Here is an 18,127-nt window from a genome sequence, read left to right on the forward strand (position 1 = left end):
TACTTCCTGGGATAAAGAGTGGTGTTTATTTTGCGTGTAGTAAGCAATATCTATTCTAAGCAGGACTTTATAGGTTAAAAAAAAACTTTGATTTTTTTCTCTTTGATTGTACCATAGAGCCAGTTGGCATCTCATGTCAAAAAAAAACATGTTCATGTGTCTTTAGTATGGTCAACAATGCATCACTCACTACCTGAAATCAACAGGCAGTACCCACTGGAACTGTTGGTACTGTGGGTAAAATCCTTACGTATCATTCCATATGTGAGCTCCTACAGAAGGATGTGGGTGTTTAATCTTCATCGTTTATCCTTGGAAGTGGTGGCTTTGGCCAGTATTTAGTTATATATGATACTTATAGTAAAGCAGGTTTAATCTCCAGAATCCCATTTTAAGTAAGTTTTTTGTACAAAATCAAGCAAACTATTTTTTGGGAGTCCTAATGAATGTTAACACCACATCAGCACCAAGGATTATCTAATTTAGATGGCAAAAACAAACAAAATAATAGGTTGTGTTTAAAGTCAGAGCCTGTGCTCTGTGGCACAGGGAGGACCTGAACATATCATCCAAGCATGTGGTTCACTAAGCAGATTTCCCTCTGTTTAGGCTATGCACTTTTCAAGTACCTACTGTGTTCTGAGCATGAAAGAGAGGAACTGCTAAGGCAACTAAAACTTTCAACCATCCTATTTTTCCAATAATAGTCCTGAGAGACAGATCCTGAGAATCTGTTATGCTTACTGATGTAAACCCAACTGAATAAACTGAACAGTTACTTTATTCTAATGTGATCTATCATAATTTGATGCTAGTGACTGTTCCCTAGGTTCTTCCTAATTGACTACTTTTGCTCTTGAATTGGAATAATCCCAATTTTGAGAGTTTTATGGTGCAAGCAAATCAAAATTGAGCTCTTAATGATGATGTTTGCAACACTCTGAGTTGTACTCAACTGCTGCAGTCGGATGAACTCAAATTAGAGAAAGCAACTGGAGATCAGCAGGCCAAAACTACATACTGTTTTTGTTGCGGGTGGTTTAGAATGCAGGCCTTGAGGTTAAGGGCTTTTTTGTCCCATTCTTCCATTTAGGATGCAAATCACTATTTGTGTATTAGGAGTACTGACTGCAAATAAACACAAGATTTTTAACATTGTGACTAAACTATAATGTGGGAGTCCATATTGCGAGTGTATCAGCATTGCTGCACTGTAGGCAGTTGGCAGACCTTCTCGTTTTGTTTAAGCAAGCAAATCTGGTTGTAAGATTGCTGGGATAATTCAGGCAAGTGTCTGCACACTGGCTATTCACTGGGATAAAGAGCATTTACTAATACTGTTTTGTTTTGATTGGACTGATGATGATAAGACTAAAATATCTGCAGTTTATAAGTTATTTGTTCAGTAATAAATTGTGTGCTGGAACTTTAATGGTGTTGTGTCAGAGTGCATTGTATCTCAAGAAAACAGAAATTGAGGAACTCCAGAGAGCTGCAAATATTTCTGTCCAGGGTGTTTTCTCTTACCTGGAAGCCTTTATGTATTTTTTTTCCTTTTTGGGTGTAAAGTGGGTCTTTTTGCAGGATCTTTGGAACAGGGTAAGTCACTATTCCATGTACAAAATGAAGGAATGGAAAACTGCATAGAGAGAGATGAGTAGTACGTACTTGAATGGAATGTTGATAGTGCTTTGCAAGGTAGCTTGTTATGACCCTTTAATTGTTGTTTCGGTGACTCGTAATGTGAGACTGGAAACTCATTATGATCTTGAATGCTTGCTATGCGATCCTTAGCCAAATTTTGGCTGTTTCTTAGATGAGAGCAGTTTTAATACAGTATTCATACTTGTGAGAGAAGAAGCCTTACTCTCCTATATTTTTGTTTCAGAGTGTGCAGCCATTTAGTACATACGGTGTGTGCATCTGTTGCCATCCTTAATAGGTATCTCATGTAACCTGCACTGATAAGCTTCCTAGGACTTTACTGCACCAGTGGCCTGTACAGGTGAATGTACAGATGTGTAGTTTCCTAATGTATCATGCGCTTTTGGTTTATATGCTTTGGTGTATATAGACTTAAAGCATGTCATATTTGAAAATATTACTTCCTAGGTGTTGTACAACATTTTTTAGAATACAGACTCATGCTCTTTAACTTCACCCTTTAAAAAACTTCATCAGGTTTTTGTATTGGATGAATTCCATTCAGTGTATTGATTTACCGTGACTTTGCTTTCTTCCACCACCCTTATTTAATCTCTGGTGCAGTATGCTCACATGCATCCTGAGATAGTAAAGAGGACAGGAGGGCAAGCACAGCTGGGCAACTGACTCAACTAGGGTATTCCTTATTTTTCTGTATTTTTATATATTTGATTATATTTATCAAATATATCGTGTTAGCTGTCTGGAAAGAGCTATCATTAAGAAGCATTGCTCATTGTGTACAGTCAATAGAATGAATGCATGGATGCTTCTTAGCATTGTCGTCTAAACTCAAAGTACCCTCTACAGTCTCCGTACCTCTAAAATGGGATACGTCACTCTGATCGAGGTACTTCAACATTTAGCTAGGTATTTGTACACATTAGAATATAGTGTCATTAATGTGTACAATTTCTTAAATATGCTTATCCAAATTCTAGCTGTTCTTTAACTTTACCTTCCTTCATGTTAGTGATCAGTAAAGCTTCCCATTAATTGCTAATGATTTGTGCACATTCTTACTTCTTCGCTTTTATCTGGGCATCATGCCAGGCATATTATTAAGCTGTGAGAGTTTTCCGTCCCCTCCCATTTTGGCAGCTTGTGCCAAGGTGTTACTGACCTCTTATTCCTTTCTCCTGATGATCTTAGCATTAATTCTTCAAATTCTATGCACTGTATAGCTTTTTCCCCCTTAAAAAAATGTAAAAAGTATGTCCATACTAAGTAGGCTACTGATGAGAAGATGGGATATCTCCAGTCTTGTTAATCAGTGAATTAACTTTGAGCGTTCATTGTAGTGCTGAAGATACACACTCAACTGAGATTCACTTGCCCCAGATCAGATTTGGCACTGGCAAAACATGAGCAATTGCCTTGTGCTGCTTCTGACTACTCACCTCTAAGCTGGACTTGCTCTTTTGGAGAACTGATATGTCTACTTTGCATACCAAAGTGGTTCAGGCCCAGATAAAAATACTCTATTATTACTACAGTTCAGTCCTTAGTCTGAATGAAGTTACACCACCTTAAAATATCCTGTACCTTTGTTTTGCTGGGATAATACCATGATTGGACCTGATGATCTAAAATATATCAGAGTTTGTGTATTGTGCTGATCTAGTTTATATTCAGATAAAAGCAATGAAAACATTACAAAAACTGTAAGCAAGCCCTCAAAGGATAGTTGGGTTTGCCTCTGTTCATGATTACCCTTTTTATGTTATCTGCTATCTAAGGGAAGGGAACTTGCTTCTATGTTTCTCCCTCTAAATTTATATGCAGAGTTCTAATTTGCATGCACTTTTGAAGAGACTGTTTTATCTCTGAAGGGTTTTAATCATATTTGCCAGTGACAGTGATTAAGAAAATATATTTTTTAAAAAGGGTATTTAGTCTGATACCACCAAGCTGTTCCCTTCAAGTTAGACATTATGACTTCTGAGGAAAAAAGCTGAATCATTTGATAACTTTTCTTTCCTTAACACAATGGACTGTTATGCCTCATAAGTTTGTGAATTTCATCAGTAACGCTAAAATGGGAGAGTTAGTGTCACTTTTGGACAGCAAGAAGTGTTTTGAGAGAAAGGAAGATAAGGAAATGATGGGGTGTAGGGAAAACAGGCCTGCACTGGGACTTCTGGGACAGATAACTATTGATTTCATACTGTTTCATAAGAAAAGGTAAATGTCATAGAATTGTGTAAACAGCCAGTTTCCACAAAAATCCCTAAGATATTTGAAATCATCATTTTAAGGTGACATCCTTGGTCCAGTGAAGCCAATCATGAACTTCCCACTGAAGGTCATATCTCATCCTGCCTCTCCATATGGGCTCAGCTTAGTTCTTTACACATTATATATCTCTTTCCTCCCTTGCTCTATCTCAGAACACATTAACAGTGAAACAGGAACAGTGTATGTAGTTTCAATCAGTAAGCACTATCAAAGCTGCTATTTCCCCAGTTTTAATTGTCTTACTGAGGAAATTTGATGTTTTGTTCTCACTTGTTTTGTATGCATCTATATCTGACATATACCATCTGTTTTTAAACAGAACGTGATTTCTAGAGCTGTGTCAATGCTCTAGTTACCTATTTTGTCTTTGAATAAAGAAGCTGATTTACTTTTGTTGTTGTATTTTAAGAAAAAATGCATTTGGGAATGCATTAAACTTTCAGTCTACGTAGCTAAAGTATATAAGTATATTTAAGTATATGGGAATGTTTACATTATTATGTAACATAAAACCAACTGCTTTCACCTATAAGATCCCTCTTTCCCCATGTTTGTTGTGCATTTTCCTTCTTCCATGCAGTAGCACTTTGCACATTCATTCGTACATGATATTCTTGTGTGCTCAATGAATATAGAGATGTGTGTGTATTTGTGTGTAATTGCCTCCTTCTAAACCCCTTAATCTTTTCTTCAAATGCCAGGTAAATCTGCCTTTGTCCGGGTGTGCCGTGTGTCACAGGCCTCTGTGATGTCTTTACGTAGAAAACCATGTGAGCAGGCATCTACTTACACTCATGTTATGCTTCTCTATTTAGAGGATTTTCCCTCTGTGCTTTATCACGTCGTCTCCTGCGCTCTTCCTTTGAAGTCTAACTTAAAAGTCACTTGAGAGAAAAGTAGAGAGCCCCCAACTGCTACCAGTTTAATCATTTATTGTGAACTGGGGGGGGGGAGGGCGGGGGGGGAAGGTTTCTGATTGTAGAGTTACAAATGTACTATAAATATTTGGATGGCATCCTTACAGAGGTCATGTTGGGAGATGATGTACATTGTACATACAGCTGTTTCTAGAAAAAGATAGTAATGGCAGTACAGGAGACAAGCAAGAACACCAAATGCTATCACATCCTTGTAGTGAAAACAACTGTTATTTGTGAAGAACTAGGTGTTTGTTTTGAATATTCTAATGTGTTAATTAGAGCCACAACTTAGCAAGGTCTCTAGGGAGTCTATTTGGCTATTGGAAAAAAAAAAAAGCCCCCAAACAAAAGGGCAGGAAAACTCGTGACAAAAGATATAGAAAGGGCAAGCAAGGTACTTAGTGGCTCTTTGCCATGGCATTTATGGGTAAGATTTGTCCTTCAGTCTCCCAGGTCCCTTAGCCTAGCAGCAGAGAGTATGTGAGAGTGAAACATTATCTATATTAGAGTAAGATAGATTTAGGGAGCACTTAAATTGTTTGGACATACAGAAGCTCAAGGGGCTAAGATGGGCTGGATCAAAGGATGCTGAGAGACCTGGTTAATGCTAATGCAAAGTCACTTTCTATCATTTTCAAAAAGTCATTGGGAAATTTTCCTGATGACCAGAAACAGGCAAGCACTGCACCTGTCTTTAAAAAAGGCAAGAAGGGGATCCACAAGAGAACTCCAAGCCAGTTAGCCTAATTGGGCTAGTTCCCTTCCTGGGAAGGTTACAGAGCAAATCCTCCTGGAAGCCCTATCCAAGCACATGAAGGACAAGAACGTGATTGGAAACAGCCAGCATGTGTTCACCCCAGGCAAATGATGCTCCATCAGGCTTTCAGTATGATTTCCCATAATATCATTGGAGCCAAATTAGCGAGACCTGTACAGTAGACGAAAAATAGGCTGAACTGTCAGGCTCAAATTGGTTGTGGTTAGCAGTTTCTAGTCCAACTGATGGCAAGGTTACTAGCTGTGACAAGCAGTATCTAATGTCTCCATTTATGGTGTGGGCAAAGATATGGAATACTCCCTTGGCTGGCCTGTGGCTGATGCCAGCTGGGGAGAGTGGTTGATGCACAGTAGAGCGGTGAAGCACAGGGCTGCTGCTTGCTGGGATCCTGACAGGCAGGAGCAATGAATGGGCCGGCAGGAACATCACAAAGTTGAAGAAAGCAAAGTACAAAGTCCTGTGCCTGGGATGCAGTAACCCTATGTGCTGGGAGAGGCTGGGCGGTGAGTGGCCAGGCAGCAGCTTTCCAGAAGAAGTCCTGGTGGGCAGCAGCATGTGCTTGTGATGCAGAATGGTGGCTGTGGGCTGGGCTATGTCACCACAGGTGCAGCTAGCAGGATAAAGGAGGTGATTCTTCTCTATTCAGCAGTCGTGAGACTGCATGTGGAGTATGGTATCCAGCCCGGGGCTCTCCAGTCCTGAAAAAAGCCATTGGCATACTGGAACCAGTCATCACGAGGGCAGTCAAATCCTGGAACGTGAGAGCCCCGAGAGGCTGTGAAATCTTCATTTATGGAGGCTCTCAAAGCTCAACAACCCGAACAACCTGCTTTAGCCGGCCCTGCTGGGGAGGGAAACCTCGGGTGGGCATCCTCCAGCCGTACCTCCCACCTTCGCCTTCCTCCGTGCCGCTGTCGGCCGGATCCCCGCGGCGTGCCGTGTGCGGGGTTGGCTTCAGCGGCGGGGCGGGGCGGCGCGCGTGTGTGAGCGTGTGTGTGAGTGTGAGGAGTGTGAGTGCGTGTGCGTGGGGAGCCGCCCGGAGCATGCGCCGCGTGGGGCGGCGGGCGGCGGGCGGCGCCGCTCCTCCCCGGTAGCCGCGGCGGCAGCCACCGAGCCCGGCCCCGCTGCCGCCGCCGGTGCCGCCGCTCGGGGCCGCGGTGGCGGCCGCGGAGCTTTGAGCACCCGCCGGGGAACGGCGCTGTCAGCCGGCCGGCCGCCCCCCATCCCCGGTCCGAGCCCGAACTGGGGAGAGAGGAGGAGAGCGGCGAGCAGCGGCCATGGGCAACGAGGCGAGCCTGGAAGGAGGAGAAGGGCTGGGAGCCTTCCCCGAAGGGGCGGCGGCGGCGGCCGGGGATGGCGGCGGCCCCGCGGCCCCTTTGCAGCGCCTGGTGCCGGCCGGCGTGGAGGCGGACCTGAGCCAGCTGAGCGAGGAGGAGAGGAGGCAGATCGCCGCTGTCATGTCAAGGGCGCAGGGGCTGCCCAGAGGGAACCTCGCCGGCGCGGAGCCGCCTCCCATGCAAAGGCACGCACGGAAAATCGCCCTTCTTCCCCCTGCTCCCTTCCCCCTTTCTCCCCGGTTCCTCGCGGTGGGGCTGGGGGCGAGTCGCGGTACGATCCGGGCCCGCTGCATCGGGAGCGGGCGTTGCGGTTTGCTGCCTGCCGGAGGGAAGGGGGCGGCTGGCACTGGGATGGAGCTCGCAGCCCGGCTTTTTCTTTCCCACTCCGGGGCTTTCTGCTAATAACGGCGGTCCTCGGTTCCAGTGGGCTGCGCCCTCTCCCCTTCCCTCCCGTCGCACCGATCCGGAGCACGGGTACTTTCTGCCCCTTTGGAGGGGGAGATTCGCAGACAACATCTCGGTTTTCTCTGTGTGTGTGTGTGCTTTATGGGGCTGGAGTGCCCCACTGCTCAGGTAGTGGCCAGGGAAGCTCTCCCCAGGGTGGATGGATTCTGTAAGCATCTCTTTATGGAGGTATGGGGAGAGGCATTCTTGTTGAATCTTTCAAAGCTTTTGGGCATAATGCATTTGCTAGCCATTACTCTGCCAGTTCTTATCCTCTACAACTATCATTTGGCTTCATTAAATAGTAATGGATGGAGGAGGAGGTCTGTTCCAGTGTTTTTTTTTTTTTCCTTTATTTTTCCTCTCGATTTTTTTTTTCCCTTGAGAAAGGAAGAGAGGCGAGAGAACAGGAATTCAGTGTTCTGTGTAGTAATGGCTTTACCTCGTCGTTCATCTGTGAAGACTAGGTCACTCCCTTCCCCTATTCTTCCCTACCCCGTAGTAAATTCACTGCCCGAAGTGCAACAAGCCCGATGTCCCCGGCCCGCCTGGGTTCGCTCCCCAGCGCCGGCCTGCCCTGGTTGGTGCCCGCAGTTTGGCCCCCGTGTCCCTGTCCCCGATCCTAAACCCTCTTCCTTTCCCTGTCCCTGTCCCTGGTCCTAAACCCACCGCCTGCCCCTGCCCCTGTCCCCGGTCCTGAACCTGCTGCCTTCCCCTTCCCCTAGTCCAGGGCCGACGTCTCGGTTGCTCTCCGTCTCCGGGTCTGGGTGTGTTGTTTGTCTTGAAGGGGGATGCTGGAGGGAGCCTCCTGTACTATTCAACACGGTTCTTGTGTATTGACCTCACCCCCGATAAATGCATGTTTCGTTTATATAATACCAGGTTTATATAGCTGAATTTTAGAAAAGAAGCGAGGGTGGGACCATATTCATCCTTGGGTGAAGTGCGGAAGTCATTGGTATTATAACTGAGATGGATGTCTGCTTTATTTTATTATTACTATTATTATTTTCAACTGGAAGTCAAATCGTGCATATTTGTTAAGCAGGTATTAACACTGTACGTAGAATATAATATTCCATGCGGTTCAGGTGATCAGTTCTGTGAAACTAAGCTCAGAATTCCATTATGTATAAACAGCTTATGAACAATGGTACAAAGTTTTTTGTTTCATACTGATCTTCCAGGATAAAGATAAATGTCCTAGGAAGACTGTAGAACAGGCTAAAATATGAATATTCCTACATTTATAAACTTTTTTTTCCCCTAAAAAACACACTATTATCATAAATTCTTTTGATCTTATTAGCACACCATACTTTCATTCTCTGTTTAAAGTAAAGGCAGTCTAGATTTGTGAATTACTGCCTTTTTTTGTTGTTGTTGTTAAAATTGTCCTTTTAACTCCAAGTCAGTATAATAGCCTATCATCTAGCTTCTCCTGTGGGTGTGTAGTGATTCCCACTGTAATATCTTTGTGCCTGTCATAATGTAATGGGGTTACTACTTGTCTTTGTTTTTTTGGCTTTACTTGCTCCTCTTGTATACCTCTATTTGTTGCTGAAATTTGCCAGCAATGATGGGAATGATTATTAAGTACTTGACCCAAACCCTTGGAGTAAGACTCACCTAAAGATTAAGGATCAGCCTCTTCTAGACTTTAACCCAAGTAAAGAACTAGCCTGCTGAGACTCAGATTCCATAGCTTCAAACTTTATTATTTTTTTTTTTTTAGTCTATGTGGAAAGTCCTTATTAAACAATGCTCTACAACTGTTGTTTTCAACAGCTTTTTTTCTGATGTGACTATGCCAGTCCAAAAGTTAAATGATTGAAATGGTGATCAAAGGAGGAATGCTGATATTCAGGCTTCCAGTGTATATAGCCTTGCATTATACCAGTGACCCTGTCAGGTTGTCTCTTAGTACTTGTGTTTTTTTCCACGTGTTGTTAACTGGATGTTTTCATATGTACTTGCATTTAAACATTAGTGATTATCCAGTCTGAGAGACTGATCATTATTTTCTATTTTAAATTCCCCCCCTCCCCCCAGGCCCCCAGTAAATTATTATTACTATTATTATATTTTTCAGTGTTATATTCTCTTGGTTCCAGGCAGAGTTTGGGATGCTTAGGACCTATAGAATAATTCCATCTGATTTCAACTGCCTGTCTTAAAACAAAACAAAACAAAACAAAAAAAATGTTTAGGAGTTTTAGCTGAAATATGCACAGTTAATTTGTAAGCTTGTTCTAGTTGTCCTAGCTGCATTGAATGATCCTGCAACTGTGTCAGATGTCCACTTGCTAAGGAATTATTCCACATCACCTGAAAGGAATAGGTGACCAAACTTAATATATGAGCCATCTAATACAATCATTTTTATTTTGAGTTGATCACTGTGGTTTTTTACTTGTTTTCAATTCATTAAGTTGTTCATAACATACAGTAGCAAGAAAGAACGACGTATTTTTAGAAAAAAAATGCTAAGCCCTTACCGAGTATCTAAAATGCATTTGTGGTGTACTTTCTAGAAGAAAAATTGTATTTTTGGTAATACCATCACTTTTTTTTTTAAAAGGAGAAGTCAATTGAAAAAAAGGCCACCAGGGCTGTGTTTAAGTTTGTACATATCTTGCCTGTAGGTACAAAGATACCTATCTTGTAATTGTTGAGTAATTGTAGTTCTTTTGAAAATTACTTATACTGATGAATGGTAATAAGACATGCCTTTAACGCCATAACTATAAAAACTATTTTAGAATAACTAGACTAACAGTCTTTTTGTTAAACTTCTGCTTAATTACAAGGCAAGCTTTGATTTGGCTATAATACTCACTTAAATGAATAAAGATGAGTTCTGTGAATCAAGGCCAAAGTGAGGAGAAACATAGAGCAAAGAAAGGAATTAGGTGGGGGAGGACTAAATTGTTTGTTGAATTTGGATTGATGCTGTTTTTTGTGGTTTAAAAATAAGAAAACACTTGTCAAATAAAGACACTTTTTTTTCCCCCTTAGAATTTCTAATTCTCCAGTTTAACTAAATTCATTTGATGTCAGTCTGCAATTGGCTGTGAAATAGCTGTAGAAAAGAAGGCTTCAATCTTCAGCTACCTAAAATTAAAGAGATTAAATCCTGGCTTTTGAAAGAGGTAACATTTCTCCAGGAGCTTATCTTTTCAAGGCCTTTTCTTCCACAATTTAAGCACACTCAGTCTCCATTGCTTAGAAACATTGCTATGTATAAAGGCAAGACAAATCTAGTCTTGAGAGTACACCAGCGGCCTTGCAGAATCACTTAGATTTTTTATTCAGTATATTCATGGGTTGTAATCTCATTTTAAGTCCTGACATCGGATCAGGTGGAAATTTATGGATCGCATTATTCTGATAAAAGTGAAAGCTGAAGGAGAACCTCCACTGCAACAAGAGTTGACGGTTATTTATTCCTGTTAATGTCCAAGCTCATTTTTTATAAATAGTTTTATTTTCTTCTTTCATTTTCACACTCTAAGGTTTGGCTATGGTACTAAGTTTCCTGACCTGAGTTTATTAAAACTGTTAAGTACCGTTGAACCTTTTTTTCCCGTCACTTTTTTCATGGCTTGATTGAAGCATTCCAACACTTGCAGACATGAATGCTGAAAGTGGACCAGACTGCTACTGGTACAATAGTTGGAATGATTTCACTTAGCAAGCAATACTTCAGATAAACCTAGAGTTCTTGTCTAAAATGCAAGAAATAGAACTGCATGTAGACCTACCTATCTGCTAATGAAACTACTATTTTATTTTATTTTATTTTATTGCAAAAATGTAAAATACTTGATGGAATTAAATTATTGTTGGAATTTTGTGAATTATTATTATCATGAATGAGTTAACTAGCATTTACTGCGTCAGTAGAGACACACCTGCTCCCTTTGTTGGGTTGCATATTAAGGTTGTAAACTTCTCACTCTTAAGGCCAAGAATTTTACAAGGAGTGGGGAAGAGTAAATGTAGGTGTGGAAAGCTGGAAATAGTTTGTCCTTAACAAGCATTACATGTGGAAAATTTTAATTTTCCAAAAAAGTTCTGATACAAGATTGAGAGAAAATCACGTTGTGAGAATTATAATTGCAGAAATGGCTACCACTTAGCTTTATCCTTTTATATTGCTATAACTAGGTACGCAATAAAAGCTCGAAGTATTCATCAGCAATAATACTAAGCCCATTGTAATATTAACAGTGCAAAATACAGTGCTCAGTGCACTGTATATAATTATATAGGCTTTTGATAAAACTCTTAACTAAAAAAAAAATATTGCACAGTTCTGTTTATGGAATAGAATTAAATTAAGAAATGATTGTTTATTTTGCTCTGAATGTCCAAAAATAAATGTAATGTCTGGAAAAACAGGATCACAGTTAACTGGGTCTCTCAAACTGAAAACTGAAAATTTTATAGTTGCAACACTGTTTTTGTGCTGAAGAGAACACCATATCTTCCAGCAAAATCACAATGATAGCACTGAATAGAATATTTTAATACATCCTTTCGCAATAGCACTGCATACAATATGATTTCCTCAAGCTGCAGTTGAGTATAGCAACAGGTAGGATACTGTGCCACGTTTAAAAACATAGTCTTGATTTTAGTTCCTACTTTTTTAGCCTTCTTTTCTCCTATGTGAAAACAAAGGAAAATGTTGATGTTAGAAAATTAGGAAACATCTCTATGTAATTTTATTGGAGAGAGGGTTTTTATTGATGAGCAATGCAAGTTTTTGGGGTCATGCTGGGGGGAAGCTCCTTGATAGTTCTACTTGAAAAACAAAAAACCCTTCAAGCTTATTCTATCAACTGGCATGTTTCAACTGGTTGAAAATTCTTATGTTTGTTAAGTGGTGAAGTAAATACTTCCATCAAAAACAAGCAAACAAAAAACCATATACTTCCTAATATACCTGGATTTGCAGGAGTTTAAATTCCTGCTGCATATTGAATTCTATATATATCAAAATTTTGTGCAAATAGCCAGAACACAGGTTCATTTTGTAGTGTGTCTGTGTGTGTAAGTTGTTCTTTGATCTGTTCATTTTCCAAAAAAAAATGTTATTTTCAGTCTTTGTCTCCAAATGTTTGTATCCCAAGGGACAGAGTGGAAAATTAGTCATTTGGATGTAGGTATAACAGGAAGTTGTAGCTTTGAGTTCTTCAGCTTTTTGAAGAGAAAATTGTCTGGTTAAATATGGTTATTGTACTAGATTATTTTCTAAATAGTAAGTAATTTTGTGAATATTTACATAAACCTTTATAGAACAATACTTTTAATTTAAATACTTTTTACATGCGCTCGCAGTCGGTGTAATAAGTCTCGGTCTTGCAAACACTTAAGCACCTGAGGAACTTCAGTGTTAGCTAAGCACTTCCAGAGGTGCAGATACAGGTTATTTTTTTTCCCTAATACTGTGCATTATTTTAATTTTATTGCTTTTTTTTTCCTTTTTTTTTTTCTTTTTTTTTTTTCTGCAGACATCCTGAGCTTGATACAAGCCACCATCCCAGACAGCCAAGTAAGCCTCCAGATCCAGGACCAGGTTTAAGTAAAAGCAGAACAGTAGATGTGCTGAAGACAGAACAACGGGCACCTGGACGGAGTCCTTCTTCTATTAGTCTAAGGGAATCAAAGTCCAGGACTGATTTTAAAGAAGATCAGAAGCCAAGTATGATGCCCAGTTTTCTCTCAGAAGCCAATCCATTGAGCGCAGTCACTTCAGTTGTGAACAAATTCAATCCTTTTGATTTGATATCAGATTCCGATACAGCCCATGAAGAAGCCGGTAGGAAACAAAAGGTTATCCAGAAGGAGCAGGGGAAACCTGAGGAACAGAGGGGCAGTGCAAAACTTCCGTCTCAACAACAGTCTCCAAAGCCAGTTCAGCCACAAGGACATGTCAAACCTACCCCTCAGCAAAGCGAGTCTTCCAAAGCAGTGCCTCAGCAGCAGCAACCTGGGGAGCCAAAGCAAATTCAGAAACCAGGCCCTGGTCACTCCGCAGACTCTAAGCTAGAACAAGTGAAACAACCACCCCAGCCACGAGGACCACAAAAATCTCAACCCCAACAGTCTGAACCAACAAAGCCTGTTCAGCAACAAACTTCTGCAAAACCTTCAGTGGGCCCAGCAAAGCCGTTACCACAGCAGCCAGACAGTGCTCGAGCATCATCCCAAGCGCCACCTCCTGCGAAACCATCATCACAGCAGCTGGGACCTGTAAAACAGCCATCTCAACAACCGGCAAGGCAAGGAGGTCCTGTCAAGCCGTCTTCCCAGCAAGCAGGGCCTCCGAAACAGCCTTCTCAGCAACCTGGACCTGAAAAGCCATCTGCTCAGCAAATGGGACCTGCAAAACAAGCACCACAGCCTGGACCTGGGAAGCCATCTCTGCAGCACACCGGGCCTGTAAAACAAGCACCACCACAGTCTGGGCCTGCAAAACCACCACCTCAGACTACAGGGGCCACAAAGGCCCCAGTACAACAGCCAGGACTTACAAAACCACCAGGCCAGCAACCAGGGCCTGAAAAACCCTCACAGCAAAAGCAAGCCAGTGCAACCCAACCTGCTGAATCCGCCCCAAAGAAAACCTTTTGTCCTCTTTGCACTACCACTGAACTGCTGCTGCATACTCCAGAAAAGGCCAATTACAATACATGCACGCAGTGTCATACTGTAGTCTGCAGTCTGTGTGGATTTAATCCTAATCCTCACATAACAGAGGTGAGTAGCTTTTAAACTGATGTTTGTTACCAGAGGACAAAAGTTTAACTTCATTATGCTGAAACATCAGATATGTTTCTGTGGACTATCATGATCATTTAAGGCCTTAACAAGTTCAGAGAAACAAATTTCCTATTTAGGAAAACACCTGCAAGTAAGAGGGGTTTAGGGGAAGAAGAAGGTGGTGGTTCTCTGTTTTGTACAGTCTTCAAAAGTGTTCTCTTGTTTCTTCATATAAAAAGGGGAACACTGTTGTGAGTGTTTTGCTGTTTTCCTTGATTTTAAGTACTCATTTGCCGTGTTTATAATCAGACCACAATGGTCACGTGCTATCATGTTTATAAATGCATAAAATATGCTGCTACAAGAGCTAAGTAAACAACCAAATATGGAAATGACAGTGTTCATAGCTCCAGTGTGGGTTTTGGAAAAGGATTTGGGGTGGATTTGCTTCATAACTGTGTCAGCATTCATTAGCTGAAGGCTTGAGTCATGAGTTTTGACTTGGTGATACTCAGGTTATTTCATTCTTGTGGGATGCTAAGAGAGATCTCTGTGGACTGTTTCTAACCTTGATCACCGTTCTTACTGTAATTATATAAGATAGAAATGGCATAGAAAGTAATATTAGGACTTCAAATGAACCTACCTTAACCTGATGTTTGCATTAGCTTTATATATATGCCTGTACATATATTTTTACTTTACTTGATCTGTATGGAAATAAGGCTTCATATGAATGTCTGGTCTCTTCTTATTGCTTGAACAGCTGCTTATGCATCCTGATATTCTAATTTTAAATTTGCAGTGTAGGTGTTTCTGTTTTTTTTTCCCCTTTTTTCCAATAAAAACACTTTAATCAATTTATAGAAATTCAAGCATAGCAGACCTGGCATCAAAGACTGGCTAGTAATAAAGCAGACAGAAAGGGGATTTGGAAATCTTATTTTTGTCTTGTTTTGGTATTAGTTCAGCTGAACAGAGCAGAGATGTCAATAGGAAGAAATATAGACTGGTACTTTATTTGGAATCTGTCAAATAACCCTAGATATAAAATTGCAGAATCAAAGCATTGCTAAGGTTGTTAGGTGTGTCTGGAGGTTGTGTAGTCTGACTTCCTGCTCAAAGCAGGGTCACCTAAAGCAAGGTTGCTCAGGACTGTGTCCAGTTCTGAATATCTCCAGGGACGTAGATTCCACAGCCTCTCTGTGCAACTTGTTTGCTCTTGTTTGCTTTGTACTGCAGTGATTTAAGGAGATTGTTGGTCTTTAGATTGCACATGTTTATTAGTGATATTTTTAGGTGGTACCTGGTGAAAGACAGACATCCGACAATTATTTGTTGATTTATTGTTAAATTTGTCAAAGTTAAACCTGAAGGACTTGCAGTTGCAGTAGTATTGGTAACACATTGAATCATTTAGCAGTGTGTTCTCTTGTTTGAATTTAGGGCAAGTCAGGCTTGAGATAAGTTGGCATTAATGCTTGTGGATCTATAGGACTGGAAAAGGATTGACTTATACAGCCCTGTGCAGAAATTTTGGAGCATCTGCAACTAAACAGATTCTCACAGTTTATATTATCAGGGCCTATGCAAGGATAAAAAATATATCTTATTTAAAATCTGAAGATCTACTGTCATATTTCCAACATTTCATTTTGGACAGCTCAGGGTGGAAAAAAAAAAGTCATTGACATATAATGGACAAGTAATGCGATGGATTGTTGTTAAAGTCAGAGGAACTTCTGTAAGAAAACTTTACCTTCAAGTTCTGACAGTGTTTTTAGACCAGAATCTCTTACATTTATTTGTGAGTGCTGAGTTCTATTTCCTTAGTGATTTCCTGGAGTCTCTCAGAGCTCCAATTTCAACTTCCTTTAAAACTTCCGATGTTCTGTGGAAATGGTTGACAACTTTGTTGTGTTCAAATTAAGTGGATTTTAAGAGAGAGAAAGAAAGTGTATTTATGTAAGAAGGTCTCAAAGTAGTTGGAAATTCTGTGAAACTACTAGTTTTTGAAGAGGGTACTTTGTAAGTGTGAAATTCAGGACTTTAAGACAATAAATACAGCTGCATTTAAGACTAACTGATTACATACATATGTAAAAGCAAATTTGAATTTCATATTATGCATTGAAGTAAACACAGGATATGCATTTATTTCATGATGAAATCATTTCAGTAAATGAAGGTATTGGGCATCTAATTTATTCAGCTATTAGTTCTAATCTGCTAACTCCCACTCAGGCTTTTCTCATTTGCTCAGCTTTGCACGACCAGCTGTCTTGCTGAAACTTCATTGTGGGTGTCCTGCTCCGATCTGCAGTGAAGTGCAATGAAATCACATCGGACTATTACTGAACAGTTGGAGCAAAGTAATAGAACCTGATCTGGCACATAAGAAAATTTGTCTTGCTCCATGTGCAAAGGTTCCCACTTGAGTTGTTCTCAGTCTTTCCTTCTAGTTTCCCTTTAATTTTAATATTTAAATTATTAAAAAGTTTTTAGTTAGTCCATAATAATAATTTACACTTTCCTTCCTGTCTAGCACAAAACCCATGGCCTTTGTTTTAGCTGTCAGTTCTCTTGATTATGTTGCAAGCTTTTTCTTTTGGTTTCTCTTATTTCAAGTCCTTCTAAGCTGTTACAGAACAAAAGTCTTTCTATTACCCATGCAATTACTGACTTTATCTGCACCTCTTAATGTTAGACTTCTCCTCCTATCCTTTTTGAAAAATTTAATGATTCTGTAATCCTGTGTTGTTGCCTTTGCCATGCCTGTTATGGCCTGTATTTTCATTGATCATGTTAAAACACATTACCTATCTGAAAGCAGTACCTCCAAAGTGGAGGTGGGGAGAGTTAAAGGCATTTATTTAGAAAAGGTTTTATATTAATTTTGTTCTCTGACATTTTCCCCTGTACAGCTGTTTGAACTACCTTCTTAAAAACCTCTTTAGCATCTTCTTACAAGTTTCTTACAGGATAGTTCACTCTTCATAACCAGCAGAGTGGTTATGATCTTTCCCAGTGTAGATCTGTCTAAATTTCTTTATTCTACATTTCTAGCTGATTCTGGAAGGAATATAGCAGGGTTTACAGACTGGCTCAGAAAGTAATTGCATGTATTGTAAAACCATTATGGAAAGTGCAGGGTTTTTTATTTTATTTGTATTATCTTTTTCATTTGGACTTCCATTTAAAATGCAGTAGTGCATGCACTGGGTCTGTTTTCACTCACTGGAGAGAACTGTGTAACTACCAGCAGAAAGTGATACTTCACTGCCACAAGGTCAGACCCCTGGAACTGTTTCTCTGAACCATCTGACATTGCTGTCCCCCTGGAGAAAGGGGATAGTCTGTATCCTGGTTTTGCACCGCAGTCCAGGGAGGAAGCACACCATACATAACGTGTTCAGTAACATATGTCTCTCTAATCTGTCTAGGTATTCGTACCTCACTCATCACCCTGGCACATGAGTGCCTAGCAACAGTTGCATAAAGTACTGGGAAAAGTATAAACAGGTTTGACTGGTACTCTGTTCTGTTTTTCTTTCACTTAAATCAGAAACTTGTAGCAGCTGTGTATTTACATTATCACATGATGATATTTCTTTTTTCTCTCCCTATTTTTTTTTAATCTTTTGCTAAAAACATTCCCAACAGCTATGAGTGTCAGAAGCCAGCACTACCCCAAAAGAGATTCATCTGTGTATCTGTGTTGGTTCAGTTCATCTAAATTTGAGTAGGTTTTCTTAAATGGGCATATACATCTGGGGGACTGTCCATTTGGTTCCACGTTCATGTGTGTGTTTTTTTTTTTTTTAATGAAGTTAGATTAAAAAAAGCACAAGCTATTATCGATAAATCTAAGTGATCAATGCATATGTTTGATAGCTTATTTATGATGTGCATCTGTAAAGTTGGTGATGAAGTGG

At 40.4% G+C, this 18,127-nt stretch overlaps 1 protein-coding gene across 13 annotated transcripts in view; it reads left to right on the forward strand.

Moving 5' to 3' along the window:
• The first annotated feature begins 4,880 nt into the window (after positions 1-4,880).
• Positions 4,881-18,127, forward strand: part of PCLO (piccolo presynaptic cytomatrix protein) — a 372,671-nt gene continuing 359,424 nt past the window's right edge. For 7 of the 13 annotated variants that reach the window (XM_080577653.1, XM_080577657.1, XM_080577660.1 and 4 more), the window contains exons 1-2: positions 4,882-7,162; positions 12,941-14,189. In XM_080577653.1, coding sequence (XP_080433779.1) covers positions 6,918-7,162; positions 12,941-14,189 — 1,494 coding nt within the window. In that variant the 5' untranslated portion in view covers positions 4,882-6,917. Of the gene's footprint in view, positions 7,163-12,940; positions 14,190-18,127 lie in introns of all 13 variants that reach the window. The other 6 variants (XR_013945535.1, XR_013945536.1, XM_080577654.1 and 3 more) reach the window with 1 other exon arrangement.

This window comes from Anser brachyrhynchus (genome assembly GCF_964034855.1).
Source record: "Anser brachyrhynchus genome assembly, chromosome: 1".
NCBI classification, from domain to species: Eukaryota; Metazoa; Chordata; class Aves; order Anseriformes; family Anatidae; genus Anser; species Anser brachyrhynchus.